This window comes from Fistularia commersonii, chromosome 15 (assembly GCF_037954325.1).
Source record: "Fistularia commersonii isolate RoL2024-O1a breed Wild chromosome 15, RoL_Fcom_v1.0, whole genome shotgun sequence".
In the NCBI taxonomy this organism is placed as follows: Eukaryota; Metazoa; Chordata; class Actinopteri; order Syngnathiformes; family Fistulariidae; genus Fistularia; species Fistularia commersonii.
The window spans coordinates 17,222,145-17,246,978 of record NC_141298.1 but is presented as its reverse complement, the minus strand read 5'-3'; the positions used below and the strand labels follow the sequence as shown (position 1 = coordinate 17,246,978).

Below are 24,834 nucleotides of genomic sequence, written 5' to 3'. Positions count from 1 at the left end.
ACTTTTAATGACTCCAGCAATTAGACCGCACCGAAAAACATCAACAGCCAATCAAATGTCAGCCGAGGGCGTTGGACACGCCCCCGACCCCAAAAAGGGGCGGGGCTTACCCTGGGGTCCTTCTGGAGGAACGTATGCGGGACGGCCCCGGGTCTCGTGGACACATCGAGCGGATTCGAGGTCTGGAAAAGGATGAGAGGCGGGGTCCAAACGGGATTCTTGCCTAAATAGCAACCAAGTGTGTGTGTGTGTGTGTGTGTGTGTCACCTTGGGCTGAAAGGCTCCCTGCAGCGAGCTGAAGGGCCCGGTCGGAGGGATGACGGGCGGGAGGCCGGACATGGCCGGTGGGTAAGAGTGAAAGAGCTGCAGCAGGCGGGAAGAAGACGACAGGACAGGAAGTCAGAGGATGTTGGCGAGACGCAGGACGGCGGCGGGAGGCGGCGGGAGGCGGCGGGAGACGGCGTGAACGACGAATATTGTGTTTTTAAATTTAAATTTAAATTTACTGCTGGCCAATAACAGAAGAAATCTCCGCCTACATTTTCTTGGAAGAAATTTTACATTACATTACATTTGGCAGAGGCTTTTATCCAAAGCGACTTACAATAGAGGACATAAGGACTGCAAATAACACTTGCACAATTTTGAATTGACGACTGACATTAAGGTTGAGAGTTGACGGTTAAGCCCCGCCCCCTAGGAGGCGGGGCTTAACCATCATCTCAATATTCATCTCAGGATGAATATTGGTGGGACGGCGGTGATGTCCGGTAAGAAACGGATGAGTGGTTGCATGGAATAAAATGTGCACGCACACACACACACACACACACACGCGCACACACACACACACACACAGGCATGGGCTGGAATGGGGTCACGTGCAACAGCGCAGTCGGGGAACTCACACTGTGTCTGTAGAAGGGGTCGACCTTTGTCGGGTATTTGTCAAACTGCGGGAGGAACGAGAGGAGAGCTGAGCACAAGCGTGCAACGTCACACACACACACACACACACACACACACACACACACGCACGCACACGCACACACACACACACGCTCACAGTCATGCAAACAGTACATACAATTTTTGCACAGTACTATACATCAGGTATTGTGCTTCTCACGCCTAATATATGGTAATTTTTGATTTCCATTTTTAATCATTTTAATAATATTAATAATTTAATTTGATAATATCCTTCAAGATATGTTTATACAGTCACAGGTCTGTTTAGTTTATTTTACAATGTATTTTTCAAGTAACAAAACCAGTTATTGTCTGCTTTGCTGCTAAAATGCTGATGGAAAAGATGAAATTGCTTTGTTTGTGATCTTATTTCTCTATATTTCTCTATATTTTTCAAAGCAAATTCCCAATGTAGGCAGAATCTACATGTGCAAGCACTCATTTGGTAAAATCTTTACTAAAGGCTAAGGCTGTTGGTCCGTCTGACGCGGCTCCCAGTGGCTTTTTGAAAATAATCAACAAATATTTAATTAAAATGAATTTTATTTTAGTTTGTTCATTTTTAAAATGTAATATTAAATTTGGAAATGATGATCTTTTAACATCTAAATAAAGCTTGTTAGAATATATATGTCAACTTTAATAAACGACTGCACGTGCCTGTAAGTTTTTTTTTCATAAATACAAAAAGGAATCAAATAGGATTTGAGTATTTTTCTTAAAAGTGACCTTCAACCAAATGTCCAAATGTTTTGTTGCATGCAAAAAAAAAAGTCATTAGGTTTTCTCTGCAGTTGTTCATCGCATCACATTTAGTTTCTCCATTCAAAGCGTTTCTTGTCACGTGCACAGTGTAGAAACACGTTTCCCTAGACAGTCAAATTCCTACCGCAGTGCATTTGGATCCCTAGAATAAGGCCAAAAAAAATATGTAACGTTATATTCAGTTTAAATATCAAAAGGGTTGTGTGGCTCCCGGTGTTTTCTTTACTTTGGGGAAACGGCTCCGAATGGCTCTTAAAGTGGTAAAGGTTGCCGAATCCCGCTTTAAATCGTGCACGGAGATTATCAATCAAATTCAAATTGATAATGTTAACAGATCGCAGCGACTTCGTTCGATCCCGACTGTCCTTCATTATCGTTTTTTTAAATCTGATCTCATCTTATACTTAAAGACATAAAAAACTTATTGTCATGTATTTTGAGTAATGATCTAGTATCCTCCTCTCTCTCTCTCTCTCACACACACACACACACACACACACACACACACACACACACACACACGCCTGAACACAATCAGGTAAAGAGCTTTGGGATTCAGTTTCTCAATCGTCACCAGGGACTTCTTGAACATCATCCTCCCCTTTCACGACCACCTGAGGAGAAGTGGGGGGGCTTGTAGATCATTTGGGGGCTCCTTTTAGTGTCAGGCTCAGGAGACCCCCCCCTTCACCCCCCCAACTGCACCCCCAAACCCCCCCCCACCGATGGAGACTAAACACTGGAGCCATAAAGAGCCTTTTTATAGGCTCATTAGCTGTCAGACGCCCGGTGTTGCTGCCTTTCAGGCAAAATCAGGGCTGAGTAAACCTCTTTGGACCAGGCAGTCAGGATCTGTGCGTGTGTGTGTGTGTGTGTTTGTGTGTGAAAGCCCAACCACCCCAATTGCCTGCGGTCTTCCCAACAAATAGCAGGGGTCTAAAGGTTTCCGCCAGGAATGGACGATGTCAAGATGATGTCATTCAACCCACAGCGAATGAGAAGGCTGCGTTCTAAGCACTCGCCAATTTTGGAAAAATAACGGCGTTCAAATCTGGCAAGGGACGCTTTCCGAGGGAATGAAAGCATCATTGTGATGCGGACGGACACGCACGGTCATCACACACACACACACACACACACACACACACATGTAGAAGTCATTAGCAGAAATATAACCCCCTCCCAGACCCAACACAGTTGCGTTCTACTTATCCTCACATTTCTGGCAGGGGTACGCACCATGGACGGTGCTGGGGTGGGCATGATGGCGTGGGGGAAGGGCGTGAAGGTGTGCTGGTGGGTGTGCTGGTGCGTGTGTTGGTGCTGATGCTGGTGCTGATGCTGGTGCTGGTGGAACTCGGTGCGCAGGTAGGGCGGAGGCCCCAGCGAGGCGCCGCGGTCGGCGCTCTGCGAGGCCAGGAAGCGGGTGTTGAGCTCCTGACGCAGGAGGTCTTGCTCTGCGGGGAGAGGGAACATCAGGGAGGGCTTTTGTTGCACACACACACACACACACACACACGCACATAGACGGCTAGCAATCATGTATTTAAACACGCAGACACGTGTGAGCGAGTTGTGATTAAACGCCGTTGGCGGTCGGGTTTATTTCCAGGGAAATAACAGCGTCCCTGGTTTCGCCGTGTCGGGCTCGGGAAGTCTAAGAGCGGAAACCCCCCCCCCCAGACGGGCCGCCGCCAAATGCATGATAGAAAAAAACAGCGAGGAGCCGCTCTGATTGCTGGGATGTCGGCGGCGGCGATCTGATCCACCGCCGGGACGACATCTGTTGTTGCAATTATCGCGGGCCGCAGAGGGGGAATGGATTTCGAGTAATCACGGGCTTTTCTTCTAATTCCACGCGGCCCGTTGCCAGAGATCACATCTCATCCGGAGCGACCCGACCCGTCCCTTCCAGGCCCGGCTCGCCGTGATATTTCGCCCGGGTCGTATTGGAGCGGCGGCGGAATTTTTTCTTCCTAAAAATTTCATTAGCGTCTTTTGAAGGAAACCCGTCTCCGAACCGACCGGATTGATTTTTCACACACCTTGTGAAAACTGAGAGGAGCGCCACCAGCGCCGTCTCCTTTTCCCACCCAGACCCTGACATTTTCCTCGCCGTGGTCTCTAATGGCTTCTTGAACATTGCCAGTGACAACACGAATGCCCGTGCACGTGGAGATTTGCTTCTTACATGTAATAAAACCGCCGGCAAACCGCTGGCGTCTCACTAAAAAAAAGCCGTTCGCACCTCCCCGCCACTAGGGGGCGCTGTGGGGAGGGAGTTACCTGAGTAGGCACTCCCGGCAGCGGGATGTCCCGGTACTGGCAGGGTGCTCGACGTCAGCGGCGGCGGTGGAGGTAAGGCCGCTGGAGGAGCGAACATATTGGGGTGATGTGGGTGCGGCGAGGTCTGCAAGGCAGGGGGGAAGCCGTGGGGGGTGTTCTGATTGGCCGCCAGGGGCAGGGGAAAGGCGGCGGCGATGGCGCCCTGCGCAGAAGGTGACGGGTGGTGGTGGTGGTGGTGGTGGTGGTGCGGCGGCGGACCTGGGGGCCCGTGGGGCTTGGAGCCCGGGGTGCTGCTCCTGCTGCTGCTGCGGAGAAAAGAGAAAAACGTTAAACCGGACGTGAACGGCGGCGTCTCCTGGCCGCCATCTGCTCCGAGAGAACCCGTCCTCGCCGTTCTTTGGATGCGAACGGGGCGCCGCCGGCATCTGTCTGAACGTGCATCTGAAGAGAGGCGGTTTGTATTCCCATGTATGGAAAAAAACAGCCTTTTGTAGTGTGTGTGTGTGAGAGTGTGTGTCACGCGCACCCCCCTTCGCTAAGCCTAAAAGCTCATTTGAAGCGCTGGCTCCCGGTTGCGGGTCCTGGCTGCGGGTCCTCGCAGCAGGTGCCAGCGGCCCCGGCGGGGAGGTGGGCCTCGCCAAATCCTGAGAACCTGCGAGGCCGAGCCGGTGGCGGCGCTGAGAGGCTTCTGAAGGCGTCTCAGATGATCTGAGTGACCTCCTCGGAGACGCTCGGCTCGCCTTATTTTCCCCCTTCTTGTCCTTTGTGCTTTTGCCTTCAGGCGTCTCCACGGTGGATCCACCTTCTCCATTCGACCCTGTTCTCGGGATCCTCCTCTCTCACACCAACTACCTTCACGTCCTCCCTCATCTCCCTAAATCTCTTTGGTCCAATTCCAGTATAATACCAATATATTCACTATGAATTCACAATTCACATCATATCTTCTCTGGCTACCTCCATCAATCTTCTCTTTGGTCTTCCTTTAGACCTCCTGCCTGGTAGCTCCACCTTAAGCAGCAACCTTTTAGTCAGATCTTCACCATGGTTTGGACATGAACAGAGTGTCTATGTAAATTTGTCTCAGTCATACATGTCCTGCGCCCCTGAAACAAATTCTCTTTGTCCTTTCTCTGTATCCTCCTCTCTCACACCAACTATCTTCATATCCTCTCTCACTATGTCTATAAATCTTCTTTGATCTTCCTCGGCACCTCCAATTCCACCATCCATCCAATACACCAACATACTCACTCTCCCTCCTCTGTACATGACCCAACCATTTAAGTCTGGCCTCTCTGACCTTCTCTCCAAAACTTGTAGACTCATTCCTGATCTCATCTGTCCTCGTCCCTCCCAAAGAGAACCTCCACATCTTCATCTCTGCGACTTCCAGGTCTGCCCCCTGTCTTTTGGTCATTGTCACTGTTTGTAGAGCATACAGCATGGCTGCTCTCACCACTGATAGTCTTCAATCTCATAGTACCCCTGTCACGTTTCTTCACCCATTCCAACCTGCTTGAACCTGTTTCTTTACCTCTTGTCCACACTGTCCCATGCACTGGACTGTTGACCCTAAGTACTTGAAATCCTCCAACTACTTGATCTTGCTGTGACTAATCTTCATTGCTCTCCTCTCCAGAGCATACCTCCACCTGTTCCCCGCTTTCACTACAGATCACAATGTTATCTGCAAACATCTGCAACGCCCATGGAGATTCCTGTCCAACCTCATCTGTCCATCACCACTGCAAACAAGAAGGGACTCAGAGCTGATCCCTGATGGAGTCCGACCTCCACCTTGAACTTCTCTGTTACCCCTACAGCACACCGCACCAGTGTCTCACAGCGAGCATACATGTCCTGCACCAGTCTAACATAATTCTCTGCCACTCCAGACTTCCTCATACTAGAGCTTCTCTCTTGGCACCCTGTCATGGGCCTTTTCTAGGTCTACAAAAGCGCAATACAGCTCGCCCTGGCCTTCTCCGTACTTCTCTATTAGCATTCTCAAAGCAAATACTACATCTGTAGTCCTCTTTCCCTGCAACTTACTATATATTGTTATTAAAAAGAAGAATTACATTCATTTCAGTCGTAAATCACCAGAAATGCCACTGTTGTTCCTGACTGGCATGAACACGCTACGCGACGCCGCGAGATCCTTTCTGCACATAAAAGGTTATGAAAGGCTGAAAATGTAAGATTAAAAAACAGAAAGGTTTCAGGCTGTGTGAATTTGTTCTGCTGTTAATGTTCACGCTGCCAATCTGACCCGCGAGAGCCTTCCACCGTCGTTTCTGGACGAGAAGCCGCTACTGCTTTCCGCACGCTTTGAACACTGCGGCTTAAACAACGGTGCGGCTAATTTATGGGTTAACGCTAATTTTTCGGGTCAATGAGCTTCCCGTCACTAAAACATTTAGCCTGATCACATCGGACCGTGAAATTCTGGGGCCGTTCAATTCCGACACCCAAGAAGACGACTTAAACGGTCTTAGTGCGCAGCCAGCAGAAGAAGAAGATAGCGATCAGCTGGTGGAGAACGAAGCAGGGATGGAAAACCAATGGACTTTTCCTTGCGTTATTTATTATTACAATTATTATTGTTGTCTTTCTCATCTGCCGCGTTTCTGTTCGGAACAAAACATGTCCAGTACGTATTTGTGGACGTGTAAAAAAAAAACGTGTGTAAATATTTCGTTACAACGTGGACACCTGCAGCTTCCGGACAAGCGTGGCCTATTTATGTAGACACATATTTATTTTATTATCTTTATTATCTTCAGATGCGCTCACTAGTCCAGGAAATGATGGTACCGTCTGATTGATGTACTTTCAGCTGTAGGGACGTTCGAGTGTGTTTGAGAGCGCGCGCAAAGGTAGGTTTTTATCAGAATTTTCTGCATCACCATGCAGGAGGACGTGGGTGTTGTGCAGCCTTACCTGTGGCCGTTGAGGTTGAGGCCGTTGTAGGCGGAGAGGGGCCGGGGATGGCAGCGGGAGGGGGGCCGGTGCGGCCCTGCCTGGCTGGGGTGCTGCTGGTGGGGGTGGTGGGCCGGCGAGGGCGGGTGGATGGCGGGCGCGGGTAAGGGCCGGGGCTGGGACGGCGGCGGGTCGGGCTGGGGCCGGGGAGGGGGAGGCGGCGTGGGCTCTCGGCCCTGGGCGAGAGGCAGGGCTGCGGGCGTCGGAGGCCTTGGGGGAGCCTCTGAGTGCGGGGACGGGTGGGCGGAGGCCGGGGCCGGCGGGCGGCCCGTCGCCGGGGGACGACGCGAAGGCAGGGGTTGGGAGGCGAACGGCTGCGGGGCGAAAGCCTGTGGCGGCGGCGGCGGTGGCGGTGGCGGTGGCGCCGCCTGCGGGGGCGGGGCTTGAGAGTGCGGAGGCTGAAGGGGAGGGCTGGGCGCCGGGAGCTGGGCGTCCCTGCAGGGCTCCTGGCTCCTCTCCTGGCTGCGCTCTAGACCTGACACCTTGAGGAGGCCCGGGCCGCGAGGCTCCTGGCTGCCATTGGCGGAGAGCACATTGACGCCGAAATCTGGAACTGCGGAAAAGGAGGAGAGAGGAGGGCGTGAAGATCCACAGCGCCGACGGGAAGCGTCGCAGCTTCTCGCCCGGAGCTGTGATTTTAATGCACCCGCCGAGAGGCGAGACCCTCCAACGACACGGTTTTAAGAGCTACGCCGAGCATACGTGCGCGCCCCTCCGGGGGGGATCGCGCCCGTTCCCGACCCCTTTCGCCAAGCCTTTGACGCCGTCCCGTAGGAGAAACCGCTCGGCTCAAATGTGTTTTCCGTGTTCGGCGCTAAATGGTCTCGCATCGCACGTAAAAACCTTGCCGTCCTTCCAAGGTTGTATTTTTTCTTCCACCTTCCTCTCCCAATGCACGGCCAGAACGCAGACGCATCAATATTAATGAAGGAGCGACGGGTGTTTTCGCAGCTGCTCCAGCGTCGGCTACCACCTGCATGCCAGAGAATCCGCCGCGCCGCGCTGGCATCACCTGATATCTCCACGCATGCTAACGCGCCCGTCTCACACACACGAGAGTGCACCCACTAGTTCAGGATCATCTCCGCAAAGGCAGAACGTGGCGTTAAGTCGCCGACCAGCCCTCGCATTGATGCTGCCGTCCCATCCGGAGGAGGAACAAGGACGGCCGGCGGGGCGTTTGCAAACAACAGCGGCTAACAGCCTCCGTCCTGTGGTGCCGCTCTGCAGGAACCTCCCTCGACATCAGCAGTCGGCCTGGCTGCTCCAGAAGAAGCGGGGAGGCTCATGGGGGATGACGGCGCATACATAAACTGTAATTAGCTCTCTGCGGGTCTCGGAGGAGGAAGAGGAGGCGGCGGCGGGGCCAGGATGGAGGGCGACTCCTCCCGCGCCGACAGCCGGATAAATACTCCACCCGACAACGAGGTGGAAGCTGGAGGGAGCAGGCTGTCACGCCGGGCCTCCTCCGCTGAAATCGCCGTGCATTAGCATCAAGAGGGCTAGTAGGACGCGCGCAGACGAGACAAGGGGTCGACTTCCACGTCCTTGTTGACACGTGTCGCCCAGAGGGTGTTCTTCTAATCGACTACTAGAAGTCGGACCGGCGTCAACCCCGAAAGCTAGCTAAGACTCACACTCGCGATGGAGTGTGACCGGCGAGCGGGAAACCCACAATCTTCTACGCTTACAAACACTATTACCGGCCAGGGGAGAGGCGGCTGCTGGCAAACTACTCCGCTGCTGCCAGAGATAAGAGAAGATATCCCCCATTCTCACGCCCCCCCCGCCCGCCTGCCCCCGGGATCCCCGAGGTCCGCCTCTTGTTTTTGAGGATGTGCTAACTGCTAAAAAAGAAGGTGCCTCTTCTGGTCATAATGAAGACTCCAGGGCCGGGCGGAGAAGACGAGTGCGCGCCGGCTCTCCTCCCGCGGGGGTTCATTTGTCGGTCTTCTTCATCCCTGGAAACAAATAAGCGCGATTCCCGCGCGGCCCCTCTACGAGACGCGCTGTTTCGCAGCATTTCAGCGTTATTGCGTATTAACTGGCACGTCGGGTGTTTTGGGTTAGTTGGGGAGCCGGAAGCTAGAGGCTGGTTTAAAGGGAGTACAGGGGTGTGGGTGGGATGTTAGGGGACCGCGCTAGGGTTTCAGCGTGATCCATCGTCCCTTGGTGAGGCCTCTGCTGATGCTAACGCCGTGTTAGCCGCTAGCAGCCAAACAATGATGTGCGATCATCCTTCGGGTTCGCGAGATGCGACTCATTTCCCGCCGCCGCTGTCGAGCACCGTCGCCTAATATTACTCCCCGGAGGCAGGAGGGCTAATGTTTGAAAGACTGATGGCTCGCGTGGCTGAAGCCGGAGGCGACCGAAGGCCTGGCGAAGTGAGACGCTGTTCAACATTGTGGCGTCTAATACGGCGCGGCGCCGCTAATGCAGAGCGTGAGGGGATTCGTTTATCGTGTCACCACTTTGCGCTCCACGTGCAAGATTGACAAACAGGCGGCGATGACAGCATCATCTTCTAAAAGCCTGGAAAGGGCAGCGCCTGTCCTCTTGAAAAACACATTAGCGCTCAGCGCGCCGGGCCAAAACCACCTCGCTAATCCACCTCGCTCACGTGGGAGTGGGCGGATGTGACCAGCCTGCAGACATCGTGACAAATTGATGGCCTGCCGCGAAATTTCGAGCTGTCAATCCTGACCCCTCCGCCCTTGAAATAGCGTCCCTGAACCCCACGCACTCCTTTACGGGGCTGCGTTGCCCTCGGGGGTCGTGCGGCTTCAATCACGTAGAGCACCGCGCAATGACGCGCGACGCTAAAACGACTCGGTCCAATCCCTTTAATATATTAGCCGGGTAATTCCGCTACGCTAACGTCCCCCCCATCAGACAATCGAGAGGCAAGCGTTCGGGCGAGATCATCCTTTTTAACCGATCACTTGTAAATGATTCAGATTCGATTTGTAGCGACAAGCACTTGTTGGATTAGCTTCTTCTGGCAGTGGAAGCACCGTCCCTGATTCTGTCATGGCCGAACCAACAAGTGTAAGCTATTCCAGCCCGACTATTTTTATCCTCCCGTTTGGGTCGTTTCCAAACGAGGGGTCGAACGACAGGCTTCCCGCCCGACATTAAGCTAGCAGATAACAACTTGGACAATTTGACTGGCCGAGCTGCCAGGAGCTGCGGCAGCTGTCGAGAGCATCGAGGGAGCAGGTGCTAACCGAGGGTGGCGTGGGGGAGGGTTGGGAAAGAGGATGCTGGACAACTTTGGGGGAGGGAGTCACATGATGCAATCGCAACAACCTGCCAAACTTTCGCAGTTAGCTGCCAATGCCGTCTGTCCATCAGGTTGTATCTTATTCATGCTAAAGACACTTACGTAGCATACTTCCCACGCCTGCCTTTAAGTCGCCACGGTTGCTAAGCGATGCATCTACTAGACATGGCGCCGGTGATCATTCGAAGAAAGAGGCGCAGTCCGGAGAACAAATATATGGACGACAAAACCCTCCTCCCTAGTTACGGGGCTTCTTTTTCTCCGGTTGTACTCGAGCGTGTCGCACAACAACGCCCCCTCCCCATGACTTCCGGTGGCACTGTTACATTTGGCTATGCATCCGCGAGCTTCCCGGGAAGGATTACGCAGGAAGTGCAGGCAGAGGACGGACAGAAGGCTCCGTCCATATGCGGATTTAACGTTGAGCATCGATGAGCCTTTAGACTCCAGACTGGGCGACACTTACCGATGATCCGCCGAAGATTTCCGACAAAAACGGCCAACGAATCACTTCAGCAGACAGGACAGAAGGCTTCGTCCATATGCGGAATTAACGTTGAGCATAAATGAGCCCTTAGCTTAACGTTAGCCTACACGTTAGCAGGTACTTCCAGCATCACCTGGATACTCAGAGCCCAGACTTGTAACGCCATTGCATGTTTTGACTCGTCGGACAAAACCGATTCAGAAAACGGTGACATCAGGACACGACGCCCGGACCGAATATTTCCAACCGACGATTGTGAGAAAATAACGGGAGATCGGTTCTTCGGAATCGCCCGAAAGAGCTTGACAGATCCCCTGTTGCTTCTGTCTTGTGTCAAACAAACCTTCATTCATTCATTCTGTACGCTGATCATCACATAGAGACATTTTTATTGACATCTCCCCGCTGTGGGACGACTAAAGGCAAATTCTACAGCCACTCACTCCCTCATCCACACATCGGGACAAAGATTTTCCCTTCCGATAAACGTCGAGGTCGCATTCACTCCCGCCGTCGTCGTTGGGAGGAGGTTTGAAAACATAATGACACTGTATTTTTTTCTTTTCCCGTCTGCCTCTCACGCCGTCTTTGCCCGAAAACCCAAAAAATAAATAAACGTCGCCATTAGAGCTCGCCGCCGACGTGAAAACCAGACCCTCGGCGGGACGTCTCGGTAAACATTAATTACAATTAGGGTCTGTCAGCTGGCAGTGCCGGACGCTGGAAGTCAAATCTCCCTGAAATATATCCCGCCCACGCCCGCCCGGTTATACAATATGTTTTTAAGACAATTTGGCCGCTCGGCTTTTGTCTGGAAACCATTTAGACGCCTCGAGAAAGGGCGAAAAACGTCCGCTCTTCGATCTCTGCATTTTGTTTGACGACAAAATTAGACGTTGACAGCCGCCTTCCCCCGACGGTGACGAGCTCCTCGGTGAGCGGCTGTTTATTTGCTCTCGAAGAATCCCGCGGATGCATTAACGCCAAAACAAAAAAATCTCCGGTAGATCTTCTAAGCCGCACAGGACGGAACAATAAACACCCCTTCCTCGGCCCATGGGCTCTCATGTGCGCTGCTAACAATCTAACCGCTGGGAAGGGTGGTGGTGGTGGTGCAGCTCGGCGCGATTCCCCGGAGTTCATATTAGCGGATGACATCTGAGCTCAATTCCCACGCGGGACGTGATTGGAAGTTGTTTTGAGATCCCTGATGTTTTATTATTCCTCTCCGGTGCCCAAAGTGGAGACAGTCCGGGTCTGAACACGAACCGGAGGGGGATTTATTTCCACAACTGCAGCGAGGCCCACCCTCCTTCCTCCGTTCTGCAGCTCCACAGGAGCTTCACATGTCAGATCTCCTCAGGAAGCCGCCCGTTTCCTCGTGGCCTCGGGGCGAGTTTACAAAACGCGGCGTTGTTGTTGTTGTTGTTGTTGTTGTCGGTAGGCGGCGTCCGACCCCGCGCCTAAAACCCCTCCGGTGACATCAGCGCGCAGGGAGGCCCGAGTCCCGTGGCGGTAACCTTAGCTGAGGAGAAGCTTTTATTTTCTTCTTTCCCTGAGCTCACAGCCAAAGCCTCCGGAGAATCCTCGGTCTATTAGCTCCTCCTCATCCCTCCTCGCCTCGGCTCGGATGCCTTTAACAGCATTAGCCGGCGCTAAGCGCGCTAACACCATGCAGTGTGACCCCCCCCTTCCCCTATTCACAGCACAGGCGTACATGTCGACCCCGGGGGGGGAGCTGACAATGACGGACGCTCCCCCGCCGGCCCTCCCAGACTCTCCGTCATGTCAGCGGCTCTCGAACCCCGGAGGGGTGCCGGGTTACAGGGGCCCGGACAGCCTCTTTGACTGGAGCTGTTTTATTAGCATTAGACCCCCGGTGGGAGGAGGGGGGGCCGAGCAGAAATAAGAGTTGGGAAACGGGGGGGGGGGGGGGGGTTAAAGTATTCGGACTGTCGGCGTGACATGTGTCGGCTTTCAGTGAGAATATCACGGCGCGCTGCTATCGGCTAACGGTAACGCAAACCCCCCGCTTGTTGCGAAAGGCCAAACGGATTCCCGACGTCCGATTTTTGCGTTGCGACGGCGACCGCGGCTAACTTCCGACTCCCGCCGAGGGGAACCGGGCTCAGCCGCAAAGACGCCGGACGCAGGATTAGCTGCGTAGCGCTTCCAGGTGTTTTCGAGAAGGTAAACATTTCTCTGCAAAAAAGGGAAAGGAGCGGCCAGGACTCCTACCTTCGCTGGCATCCATCCCTGCGTCATTCAAACCCCGGCAGCGGCGCCCGCTCCCTTCCTCTCTCTTGCCGCTCGCCAGTCATAATGAAGCCATTTACCGACGGCGGCGACGCCACCCGTCCACCCACAGGGGCTCCGGTTACGGCCGCCCGTCTCCGGTGGCTCCGAACTGCTGAGGCGTCCGGCCCTGGAGGCTCACTTCTCACCCCGGCAGCATGCGGAAAATCTGCTGATTTCTTTTTTTTTAAAGCCGGCCTGGACACCTTCCCGCCAACAACACGCCGCCGCCGCCGCAAACACATCTTTACAGTATGTGCTCATTGAGGATGTCGGGCTCCGGTTTCCAGGTCGGCGGTTATTAGCCCCCGCGGAGAACAAATCTTTATATATCCCGGAGGGCGCGGGGTCACGCCGGCGGGGCTGTAACGGGAGAGGAGCCGGGTCAGGAACCCGATGACGGGCACGCCGGCGCAGGTGACCAGCAGAGGGGTTCGGTTTGGGGGGGCGTGTTAGCCGCCGATCCCCCACCTAGCTTTGAAATAACAATTGGTCAGCGCACTTTGTAAAAGTACACCCGCAGACGAAGCAGCTGCGCTGACCTCCAGCACGGAAACCAGCTGATGGGGCTTCTCGCAGGTCCTCCCCCAGCGGCCACCCGGAGGTCTTAGCGTAGATGCTAACCACCGCCACGTGAGACATGTAACCACGGCAGGGGAAGGTGGCGGTCGACTCGGCCGACCAACCCGTCCCGCTTTTCACAAAAACGTGCTTTATGGGTCGGAAAACAAACAGGTTTGCATCCAGACGTCCATCATCCAGTCCAACTTCTGCAAGGCCCGCGAATGTTTCTCACTGAAGCGCCGGAACGACGCGAGAACACAACCGTGCAAATTGAAAAATGTTTTATGGTGACCCGGTGAGCAGGACAAGACTGTGGAGGATTGTCTTTGCCAAAAAGGGTATTGCCAAACCGTCTCCACTTGTGACACTGGATGACATCCATCATTTCACACACACACACACACACACCAATACTAGGAGCGAAGCAAGCTGGAACAACTGTTGGTTTAGCGCGTTAGCTCGAGGGCGCTTCGGCGCGCGGACAGGAGGATACGGGAGTCGAACTGCCACCGTTCTGAGTGGTCAGACACAGAAACAAGAGCCTGGATTATCCAGGGCAGGCATGTCAAATGTACGGTACCGGCCCATCAGGGCGTCCAATCCAGCCACATAACAAAAAAATCAGAAACTAGTTTTTAGAATAAAAATGCAGCTCCTATATTGTCTGTTAGGGGTGCAGTGTTTTAGTCGGAGTTCGCAACATGGCACGACGCTACGTGACTCAGAGCTTTCAGCAGAAAGGGTCTGTAAATAGCATTTTTACATCTTGTTAGAAACGCTTTTCCCTTGGACCCGACACCCTCGTCACCAAGATGTCGTTGGACATGGAGAATAAGGTTTTTCAAAAAATAATGGACCACTTCATAAAATAAGTGACTTGTATGCTCGGTGTGGATGCAGTAAGTTTCGGTGCCACGATGAGACGCGCCGTGGAGAAAAATACAACAAAATGCAGAGAACTGAGCAGACAGTTCAAAACTCACTCTTCTCATGAATCTCAGGTTCTTCCTCATGTCAAAAGATTTTCAGAATTTCCTTGTTCTCCTTTACACGAAAACAAAGGAAAAAAATTGGACTTAGTGTTACTTCTAGGTAATGCTTTTACTGGTCCGGCCCCCCTTGACATCAAAATAGGCCGTATGAGGCCAAAATAAGTTTGACACCCCTGGTCCACGGTGAAAAGTATGTGGCTCCGTGACGGCTCCAGGGTGAACCCCACCTCCGGCCCAAAGACAGCAGGCGTGAGTGCAGGATACGCGGCATGCATGATGAATGAATGAATGAATGAATGAATGACCTACCCCCCGCACGCCTCCATTAGCCCCCTGCTAACACTCCTCCTATCCTGTTTGCATTGTGCAGATTCCAGGGAAATTTGCAGCCGATGAACTTTGTTTACCTTCTCGCACTTGAGACACATTTCCACGGTTTCACTTTCGCTTTCTGTGCCTTTTAAGAGTCAGAGTCGCTGCCCGGGAAAAGCAGCCCGCCGGAGGTGAGGAGATTGCCTCCGTATTTCACTTCGCCGCCTGAATAAAAGAGCGGTGCGGAGGTGGAGGTGGAGGTGGAGGTGGGCGCAGGGAGCGCCGTGCCGTGCATCTGGCCTCGGCGGTGGCTATATAAAGAGATCTGTGAAATGCAAAGTCGGGACGGCGATCGGATTCACTTGAAAGCAGAAGTGGCTGCGCGCATAAATTTGCCTTTTGCGGTCGAAAGTCAACAGCGGCGTGCGGAATGACAGGTCGCAGGGGCGCGGAGGGGCGGCGGCGGCGGCGGCGGGCTCGGTGGAAACAACAAGCCGAGCGGTCGCCACGGGGGGGGAATTACAGAGTCCATTGCAGAAAAGTAAAAACAGGAAGAGCTTCACGGCGATTGGAGCTTCTGCCAGGACATCCAGGAGTCTCCATGTTCTCCGCGGGGTTCCTCCGGGTTCTCATGGCAGGAGAACCTGGGAGACCCTACACTGTCCAGACGGGTGAAGGTCTCTTCATGTGGCGATCGATAATGATATCGATAATGAATGAATGAATTCTAAAAACGGGGTGGGGTGGCGTTTGAATTCAGAGAAAAAGGAGGAAGCTCTACTTTGACTCATCTTGTGCAAACACCGTCATGCAGGCTGACTATGGTGTGTGTGTGTGTGTGTGTGTGTGTGTGAGCAGTTCAAACACCTCAGCACAGCCTCAAACTGACGCCCGCCGCTGCACGTCGGCCGAATGCCTCGGCTATCATTCGCGTTTCGGGGTCAAAATGGTAGACGAATTAGCGTAAGGCCGACGTCTGAGAAGCTCCCGAGAAGATCCTGGGAGAGCCGAAACCCAACACCGCGTGTCGGAGCAACCCGAGCGTTTGAAAGCGCGCTGAGTGCGACATGTGTTCCTTGTCAGTCAGCGCGGCGGCTCGACCCCGACAATAGACAAAGGCCCGCCGGTCGCAGCGACATGCTAACATGGCAGTGCACGATCGCGCCGCTCACACTTACGCGAGGAGAAAAACTACCGTCCGACGGATCCAACGGCGAACGATCCGGTGGGCGAAGCCCCGTCAGTTAAGCCGGCGGGGGCGCGGACAGACGCTGACAGACGCTACTACGCTTTTTATTTTTTTCTTCTTCCGTGACTGAAATTGCTGTAAAAGGGGTGTTGACACCCCTCATCTGTTGCGCCGGGTGCAGAAAGCCCTTTTTCTCGGCGCGACAGCTTGAGCCGACACCGCCCGATTTCACAGGAGGAGCGCCGGGGCGAAGGGGGGGGGCGGCGGAGGGGTGGAGGAGGGGGGGGGCTGGGAGGAGAAATCTGTCCCCCGGGAGCCATCAGTCCGGGGCCTCTTTCAGCGGCTTTCAAACGGAGGGGGGGCCGTTTCATACGGGCCCGACAGACGATGTGAAAGCGGCGCCGAACGCGCGAGATCAAATGTCCCGGGATCAAGCGAGGTATCAACTTGCATGTAGCCAAATCTTCCCCCGGCAGTAGCAGCTGATGTGTGTGTGTGTGTGTGTGTGTGTGTGTGTGAGCATGTCAAGTGCCGTCTCATTACCCCCTCGCTCGGGTTTCACTGCAGTCGGATTAGCAAGACACACAGAGCAGAAACAGAGCTGTTAATGGCCGCCACCGCCGCCGCCGCCGCTGCTTTCATCCCTCCGGCCTGGAAACACCGTGTGGTGAACGCCGGCAACTGAGCCGCCAATGACAGAAAGGAGAAGTGTGTGTGTGTGTGTGTGTGTGTGTTAACCCCGGCTCCCCCAGCAGCCTCGAGCTGTTTATTTGAACTGCGCCGTCGGCCCAAACAGCCCCCCCCTCCCTCGTCAAGCCTCGGAGCTTAAGTGAGGATTGTGTGTGTGTGTGTGTGTGTGGGGGGGGGGGTGTGTGTGTGCACAACCTGACCCCCCCCACCCCTCCTTTCGGCGGCCCCCGAGCTCGGGTTGCCTCAGAGGAACAATGTGGCCTCTGTCCGAAGACGTGGGCTCAGACGGGCTCGCTTGTGGGGATCAAGCCGAGGGTTTGGGGGGAAAAACCTCTGAACACGGCTTCCCGGCTTTGCCTTTAAATGGGTCGGAAGAATCCCGAGTCTGTACGTGCAGGCCGCTGCCGCCGCCGCCACCGAAGAAGAAGAAGAAGAAGAAGAAGAAGAAGAAGAAGACCCCAGAAAGAAAAACAGCAAATCCTTTTCTTGGATTTGTTTTCCACAACAGCGTTTACAGTGAACCCTGCAGAGGGGGGACGCTGGAACCCCAAAACCAAAACGACTGACCTGGACGAACCTGGGCTCTCACACACACACACACACACACACACACACACACACTGCTTGACGCAACGCTCACGGTTCCCACGTGTGAGGGATCTGAGAGCGAAGCTCAGCTAGCAAACCCAGCTCCTGCTCCGTAGCACCTCGCTAATCTGCCCCGCGGCTTTTTATGGGGGGGGGGGGGCTTATTCCTATCCTGCATATTTATGAGAAGAAGAGGAGGGAGAAAAAAAAGATAACCTCTCCTCTTGTGGGAGCAATTAAAAAGCAGTGCTTTCATCAACCCTGATCAGAGCCCCGGCGACTTCTCCTCTCGTCTCAGCTCTTTAGCGCCGAGATCACGCTTTTCACCTCGGCGGCAGATTGACCCACCTCGGGGCCCCCGGGGGGCTCTGACCCTCCACCGCAGCCGCTGAAAACAGAAAAAAAGGGCTTCGGTTCGCTGTAACGCGCCGCTCGGAAGCTTCTGGATTAGAGCGATTACATGAATAGCGTGTTTGGCGCAAGGAAAGCGGAGCTACGCTAAGCTATGCTAGCGACTGTGTGAAAAAGAAGCGTCTCCCGGCGTCGGCTCATCCGTGAGCGTTTTAAATCCGCAGCGGGCGGCAACCCTGGGCCGCCGAGCATTCGGCACGCCACGCCGCGCCGCGCCCGGCGGTGAGCGGCGTCCCGGAGGGACAGGAAGCGCAGCTAGCAGGTAATCTCCTCTGCTGCGCTAATCCCATCTGGGACGTCCGCTGAGGAGGCGACGGCGCTCGGCTCGGAGGAGCTGGGAGGAGCTCGAGGAGCGCCAAACATGCTCATTTCAGAGCAGTGGACCTACACACACACACACGCGCACACACACACACTTCTCAGCCGCCGTGAGGCCTCATTAAGGAGGTTCTGCTTTCTCTCCCTCTTTGGCAATGTCACCTCCGCCACCGGGACCAGAGACTGACAGGGGCATAATTGGCCTGAACACACCGACGGAGCGCACTGGGAACGCCATGGTCCTGATAAGTGGTGTGTGTGTGTGTGTGTGTGTGTGGTGCCGTGACCCTGTTAGTGCCGCACAATTGGCAGGAGGGTGGCTGATGTCACATTGGATCAATGGTGGTCGGTGATGGAGGTGGTGTTGGTGTCTCCTGGGACGAGCAGGTCTCTGTCTCGGAAACCTGCTGTTACGGACCGGTTTCATAAAAGGTGAGGGTTCTACGCCTCTTCCTGATCTTCATGAACCAGGTCGGGTCACGGAAGCCCACAGACGCCCCGAGGGATCGTCTCAGCTCAGCGGCGTAGCGACACAAACGGCGCTCTACCACCGGTAGCCTACGGGAGGCGGTGTTGCGCGGTACCATCAAGCGCAACCGCTGAGGAGCAGACAAGAAGGTGGAATCATGGAGAAGAACTCTCACATCCTGTCATTCATCCATCATTTGCTAAAGCGCCACATATGGAGACGTACAACCATATAGACACGCAACTGTCACACATCTGGACAACGTCGGGTCTCCAGTGAACCTCCTGCATGTGCATCTGGATCTGGAAGGATCCCGGAGAACCTTGAGGAGAACATGGAGACTCCACACAGAAATAAAAGCTCCACCAGAACCAGAAGCTCCTGGTCCGATCCAGGAGTGAACCATCCTCCTCTTCGGGGTGAGCAAGTCCTGCTACGCCGACGTATATCTCAACGTGGCAGGCACTGCAGGGGACGGAGGTGTGTGTGTGTGTGTGTGTGTGTGTGCGACACAAGGCCTTTCACTTTGATCTCTGGAGTGGAGCCCATTTAAATGTTTGTGTTTGAGATGTAGACCTTTAATTTTGGCCTGATGGGTTCCAGGCCCTTCGGGTTTTAACCGCGGCGTGTCGGATACAGGCGTGTTTACACAGCGCCCCCCTTCCCGACCCCTCCGGACCCCCCCAGGCTCTCCTGGTGCTGAAATAAGTGCATTAAGATGGATGGATTTACTTAGTCTCTAACCTCAGGGTCCGGAGGAACACACTCTCAATGACCTCTTTATGTTGCTGAGTGTGTGTGTGTGTGTGTGTGTTCACAGCATCTCCTCAAAAGCCTCCATCAACACGCTTCCCGTGGTTCCGGCCCCCCCGCCGCGCCCGACCCGGCTTTCGACTCGAATTCTTGAGGAAATCTTCTCGTCTCGACGAGGAGTTGAAACGCCGTCCGGCCGCCGAGACGAGAAGATTTCCACAAGAATTCACCACCACCTGGATGAGGGAAAGCGCGGGAAACCCGGAGGGTCGGAAGGGGCTCCGGGCGCCGCCGCGATCGATCCAGAAATGAAAATGAGAGACGTGCGCGGCGGCGGCGGCGGAGAATCGCGGTAAATCAGCCGGCGCTCGTCTCGATTTGTTAACCTTTGTTCGGCGGCGTCAGCAGACGGGGGCAGAGGCGGAGGTGAAATACAGCCTCTGTCGTCGGGGAGGAGGAGGGAAGAGGGGCAGGATATTGAGCTTCCTCTTGCCCCTGCAGATGCATTAAAATGCTTTTAGCGGCGGCGGAGGAGGTGGGGGGGGCGCTCGGCGACTCCGCCGGTGTATTATTTAAACTTAAAGCCGTCGAATCCCCGTCTGATTTCTCCAAACCTTCACGCTTATTAAATAACAATAAGAGCATTTTGATTTGGATTTGAGTTTGTGAGCCGCGACAACAAGAATGCTTTATTGCAGCACTTAAGTCTGCATGGGCGGGGGGGGGGGGGGTGACCTCCCTGTGACCCCTCACCCGGGGGGCCTCCGGTTGGGGGAAATAAGAATTAAGAGCTTGTTTTCAGGAAGCACAAAAAGTAAACGGTCGCCGGGTCGTCTTTCCGTCGGCTCGGGTTCCGCCGCCGTCTCGGTCCAGATTGCGGCGTCCGGCGTCCCCTCGGCAGCGCGGCTCCGTCATCGGCTCCCTCCCACGCTGCCGCCACGCGCTCGCAGGCAATCTGGCCGCCGCCGGCGACCCGGGGAGTTCACCGCCGCTTTTCTCTTTCTCCTTTTTTTATATCTTTTTTTAAACAATGGCATCAGCGCCGCAAATTACACCTTCCACATTACGCATTATCGCCCCCCCTCCCTCGACGCACTCGAGCCCGACACACTTCACTGGCGCCGCTCTCCTCGCCGCTGCCGTCAGACCCCGGCCTCCGTGTAGCGCAGCCTCATTTACACATAAACTCCAGGAAAGCACGGGTGAGGTGTGTGTGTGTGTGTGTGTGTGTGTGTGGCGTCTCCCAAGCAACGTCCTCTGCTTGAAAGCCACAAGCTACTTTTATTCTCAAGCGCTCTCTTGCTAGCGCCGCCGCCGCAGCGCTTACACGATGTCGCACGGTGCAATCTTCTCTTGGCCAATCACGACTTGAGGACTTGACGTCCGCATCAGAGCGTGCACAAGACTCCCACACACACTCAAAAACACACACACACACAGACCCTCTCTAAAATTAGGTTAGCATCAAGCTGGCTAGCCGACACTTGCGGGCGCCCTGCAATTAGAACGGACGCTAAACGTCTGTTAGCACGATAGAGCGCTACCGACGCCGCTGGATTGCGACGGGGCGGGGGGGGGCATGCAGCTTAGCTTAGCACGAAGGTTAGCATTCACATAAAACTCAATAACCGACTCCTTGCTCGTGTTTCCCGACTGAAGCAGAGCTTCTGAACAAACATCCAATAAACGCGTCAACCTGCACCTGGACTCTTCAACATATGGTGGCGGTGAATGGGGGGGGGGGTTAAGGACATATTTAAATAAAAATAGGGGGCCAAGAGAGCGGACTACGTGCATTCTGCATCCCCCCCCCCCCCCTTTCCTTTTACGGGAAGGGGGGGTGTTGATTTAGGCGGCACAAAGGGGGCCTTAATCCTTTCAGGGTAGCCGGGTCGGTCCACGTTCAAAAGGAAACCTCCCCGCCGAGCCGGCCCATTGAGCCGGCCCAATGGACGCCACAAATCAAGGGGGGCGTGGGGGGGGGGGGGGATCAAAGGCCAGAATGTGGGAGAATGTTGTTGGGGGGGTGGGATGGGGGTGCAGGAGGACGCCGGTTCCTTCCACCGCAACCCTTGTTGTGTAACCCCCCCCCCCTTTCCCATTAAACAGGAATGCCCATTCACTCGATGGGCCTCCATTACCCCAGGGAGGGGATGGGTTTGCCTTTAACAGCAAATTAGTGACTCGGTAACGAGGTCACATGTGGTGGGGCGCGCCGAACCCCGACACACACACACACCCCCGACATCCACCCAGACATGGAGGAACATCTACCTCACCTGGTGTGAGGGTTCAGGATAAATCCACCTACCTTTGACGGCGGCGGCGCTGAAGAACCTCTCGGATCCGGCATCGGAGACCTGGAGGGGGGAGAGAGAGGGAGGCGTGAGGATGAGGATGACCTTTGACCCGACGCGTCACGCGGGAGGAAGGACAGTCCGGGGTCGCCGTTACATAAGTGCTTCGCCACGGCATCGCCGCTCTGATTCTATTCCTTCTTACATTTTAACGCCACTGACAGGAGGTCAGAGGTCAACATCTCAACATTTTAAACAGGAGAATCCCAGAGTCTGGACCCCCCCACAAAAATAAAAACACACGACCCCCAAACATCATCTCAACCGCTGCAGTTCTCCTTCTGACCACTTGGTGGCGCTGTTGTCCCGCCACCGAGCAGCCCGCCGCGGACAAGCGGCGCCTTTTCACAATAAAACGTGTGTGTGCGTGTGTGTGCGTGCGTGTGAGTAGGGGGGGGGGATTTTAAAAAAATACATGAAAATAATAGAAATAAATAAAATAGAACCGGGTAATAAGAATATAGAAACACTGCGACATTTGAGTGGAAATAAAAATAAAATTTAAAAAAAAAAGCAAACGCAGGACGACACCCGTGGAAGTGTTTGTGTGTGTGTGTGTGTGTGTGTGTGTGTGTGCGTGTGTGTGCGTGGGGGGTGGACGGATTCCTGCGTGGACCTCCGGAGTTGCTGTCACCTGCAGAGTGGCGTGGTCCCCCCCACCACACACACTCTCACACACACACACACACACACGGCCGCATTCCCGTGACGCGATGACCACAATGACACGCGTCTTTTTTTCGGGGCATGGGGGGGGGGGGGGGGGGGGTGCGTGATAAATCACGTATTCACTCTGACAGGATGTAAACAATGAAAGCCCACCACCAACACCAACCCACTCGGAACGAAATCACCCACGGATGAGTTGAACCGGCGCTCGTACCTTCTGCGTGGCGCGGGGTGTTTTTTTTTTTTTTTTAGCGCGGGACGTCTACTTCCCCGGACCCGGGTTCACATCCCGCTCCTCAAAATCGTGTAATCCACAAAGTGGGGGGGTCTCCTCGGTCCGGGCCATGCGTGGGGTCGGGAGAAGGAAGGAAGGAGCCTTTCCACGGGAGAAAGAAAAGAAAATCCACAGCCGTTCCTCTGCCGCGCCGCGCGGACAAAGGGAACCACGCGTCTGCAAACCGTGGAGCGAAGGTCCCCCCCCCCCTCCTTCCACCCCACGGTGCTTCTCTCCCCTGCGTGTATTATCCTCCTGTGGAAATATCCGTGGGGCGGCCGGACGGGATCCGGGGCGGGTTCGGCGCGGCGGAGCGATCCGTGGAAAAAGGAAAAAGCGCACAGAAGAGGTTTTTCTTTTTTTCCCCTCCGAGGGTCGTGCATTCACGGCGTCACCACGCCGCGCTTTCCGTGACGGGTCCTGGTCGTGGTCGTGGGAGCTCCACGGCGGCTTCTCTCCATCCGCTCCGGGCACAAACTCCCATTCATCCAGACACTGGCCGCCGCCGCCGCCGCCGCCGCCGCCTTCACGGCCGGGTCCACCCACTTCCTGATCTCCGTGCGGATTCAACCACGGGTCGCGCTTCACACACGCACACATGCACACACACGCACATGCACACGCGTGGGAGACGACGCTCTTCCGGTAAAAAACGCTCCGAGGTGAACCTGACGCGTTTACCTTATGCGTAAAATGGCGCGCAATAGGAGTGACATCCAGAGAGAGAGAGAGAGAGAGTGAGAGAGAGAGAGAGAGAGAGAGAGAGAGGAGGAGGGAGGAAGGAGGGAGGAGGAGGAGGAGGGAGAGCCGAGGCAGAATGATATGCTTTCTTTCACTCTCCGCTGAGTGAGATGATGTCAGACACTAATGAATTCCCCAGCAGGGCGCCGCCGCCGCCGCCGCCGCCGCCGTGAACCCGGCGTGGAGCTGCTGGAACCCACGGGACGGACACCCTCTCCGGGCGCGAGGTCAGGAGAAGCTCCTCCGGGGTCAGCCGGGGCGACCCGGCGGCCGAGTTCCAGTTGAACAGATTTACCGCCGTGGCGCCGGCCCGCGAGGAATCGCACCGCCGGCCCGAAAGTAGTGTTTACCCGCCATCGCTCGCTTGGCGGGACATTCCTGCGAAATCCTCTTACCGGCGCAAACTCCCCGCCCGGCGGCCCGTCTAATGAGAGGTCGGTGAATGCACAATGGGGTCGCGAATATGGGAAGGGCCGGGATACGAGGTCGGGGCGCGGCGTGGCCGAGAGAAAAGCCTTTCTGAAGGGGGGAAGGAATGCCGAGTGGCGAGGAGGAGCCGGGAGGACCGGCCTCGGGTGGCGGGTTCAACTCCGGACGCTCTGGGCGATGAAAGCGGCGGTCATGGAGGGGCGTGGGAGGGAAAATCGTCCAATCAGAGGCTCCGGCTTGAACAGAGCGTGTTTCAAGGGCTTCCCGGCGGCGCCCGGACGGTCGCCTGAAAGTCCGACGATTGGTCCGGGATCCCCGAATGTGCTCTCAGGCCTCGCAGCCGACGATTGGTTCCTCCAGAAGAGGAACCAGGGACCTCCGGCTCCTTCGACCGTCTAAGCTCCTACTCCAAGATCCGGTTGTTTTTCGGTATTTTTCGGAACTCGCGGGTGATTGGTGGAACTCGTGAGCCACACCCATTTCCAGATTCTTCTTGAGAGCCATTTTTAAAATCTACTCTAGTCACCGGTCAGATGTTTCCAAAATGGACAGATCAAAAAGGTCTTGAAAAAGGAGCTCCAGAGGGCTCGCCATTTGGGCAGAAGAAGCGAAGAGTTAGCTAACGGCTAACGGGTTCTTCACATGGTGAACTAGTGCGGGGAGAAGATAAAAACATTTCAACCGTCTGACAGTCCATGGTTGTTATTCCAAGAATGCTGTGGGAGCTTCCACCTCCACGTTGTCCGTGTCGTATTCCTCTTCTTCTTCTTCTTCTTCAGTGGTTTGTAGCTTCAGGTTCGCTTCGCACCGGCCCCTCACTGGGAACCCAGAACTAAAAGGTTCTCCTGGAGGAGGAGTAGGAATTCAAGTTGGACTGCGTTCTCGGGACTGTTTGGATATCTTTGGGTGCTCCTGTTGTGCAACCTGTAGCATGTAGCGTGTAGCATTTACATGCTAAACAGAGAGCAAGTAGGATGGAGGCCTCCGGAGAATGTCGTTTCAAAA

General features: G+C 54.9%; 1 protein-coding gene across 6 annotated transcripts in view; it reads right to left on the bottom strand.

Annotated features, from left to right (window-relative positions):
• Positions 1-24,834, bottom strand: part of auts2a (activator of transcription and developmental regulator AUTS2 a) — a 435,895-nt gene that overhangs the window by 6,976 nt on the left and 404,085 nt on the right. For 3 of the 6 annotated variants that reach the window (XM_086160359.1, XM_086160358.1, XM_086160360.1), the window contains 7 exons: positions 21,671-21,719; positions 6,970-7,561; positions 4,024-4,328; positions 2,956-3,194; positions 909-953; positions 268-363; positions 111-182 (listed from right to left, as the gene is read on the bottom strand). In XM_086160359.1, the coding sequence (XP_086016485.1) occupies positions 111-182; positions 268-363; positions 909-953; positions 2,956-3,194; positions 4,024-4,328; positions 6,970-7,561; positions 21,671-21,719 (1,398 nt within the window). Of the gene's footprint in view, positions 1-110; positions 183-267; positions 364-908; positions 954-2,955; positions 3,195-4,023; positions 4,329-6,969; positions 7,562-13,016; positions 13,086-16,119; positions 16,182-21,670; positions 21,720-22,599; positions 23,356-24,834 lie in introns of those variants that run through there. The other 3 variants (XM_086160362.1, XM_086160363.1, XM_086160361.1) reach the window with 3 other exon arrangements.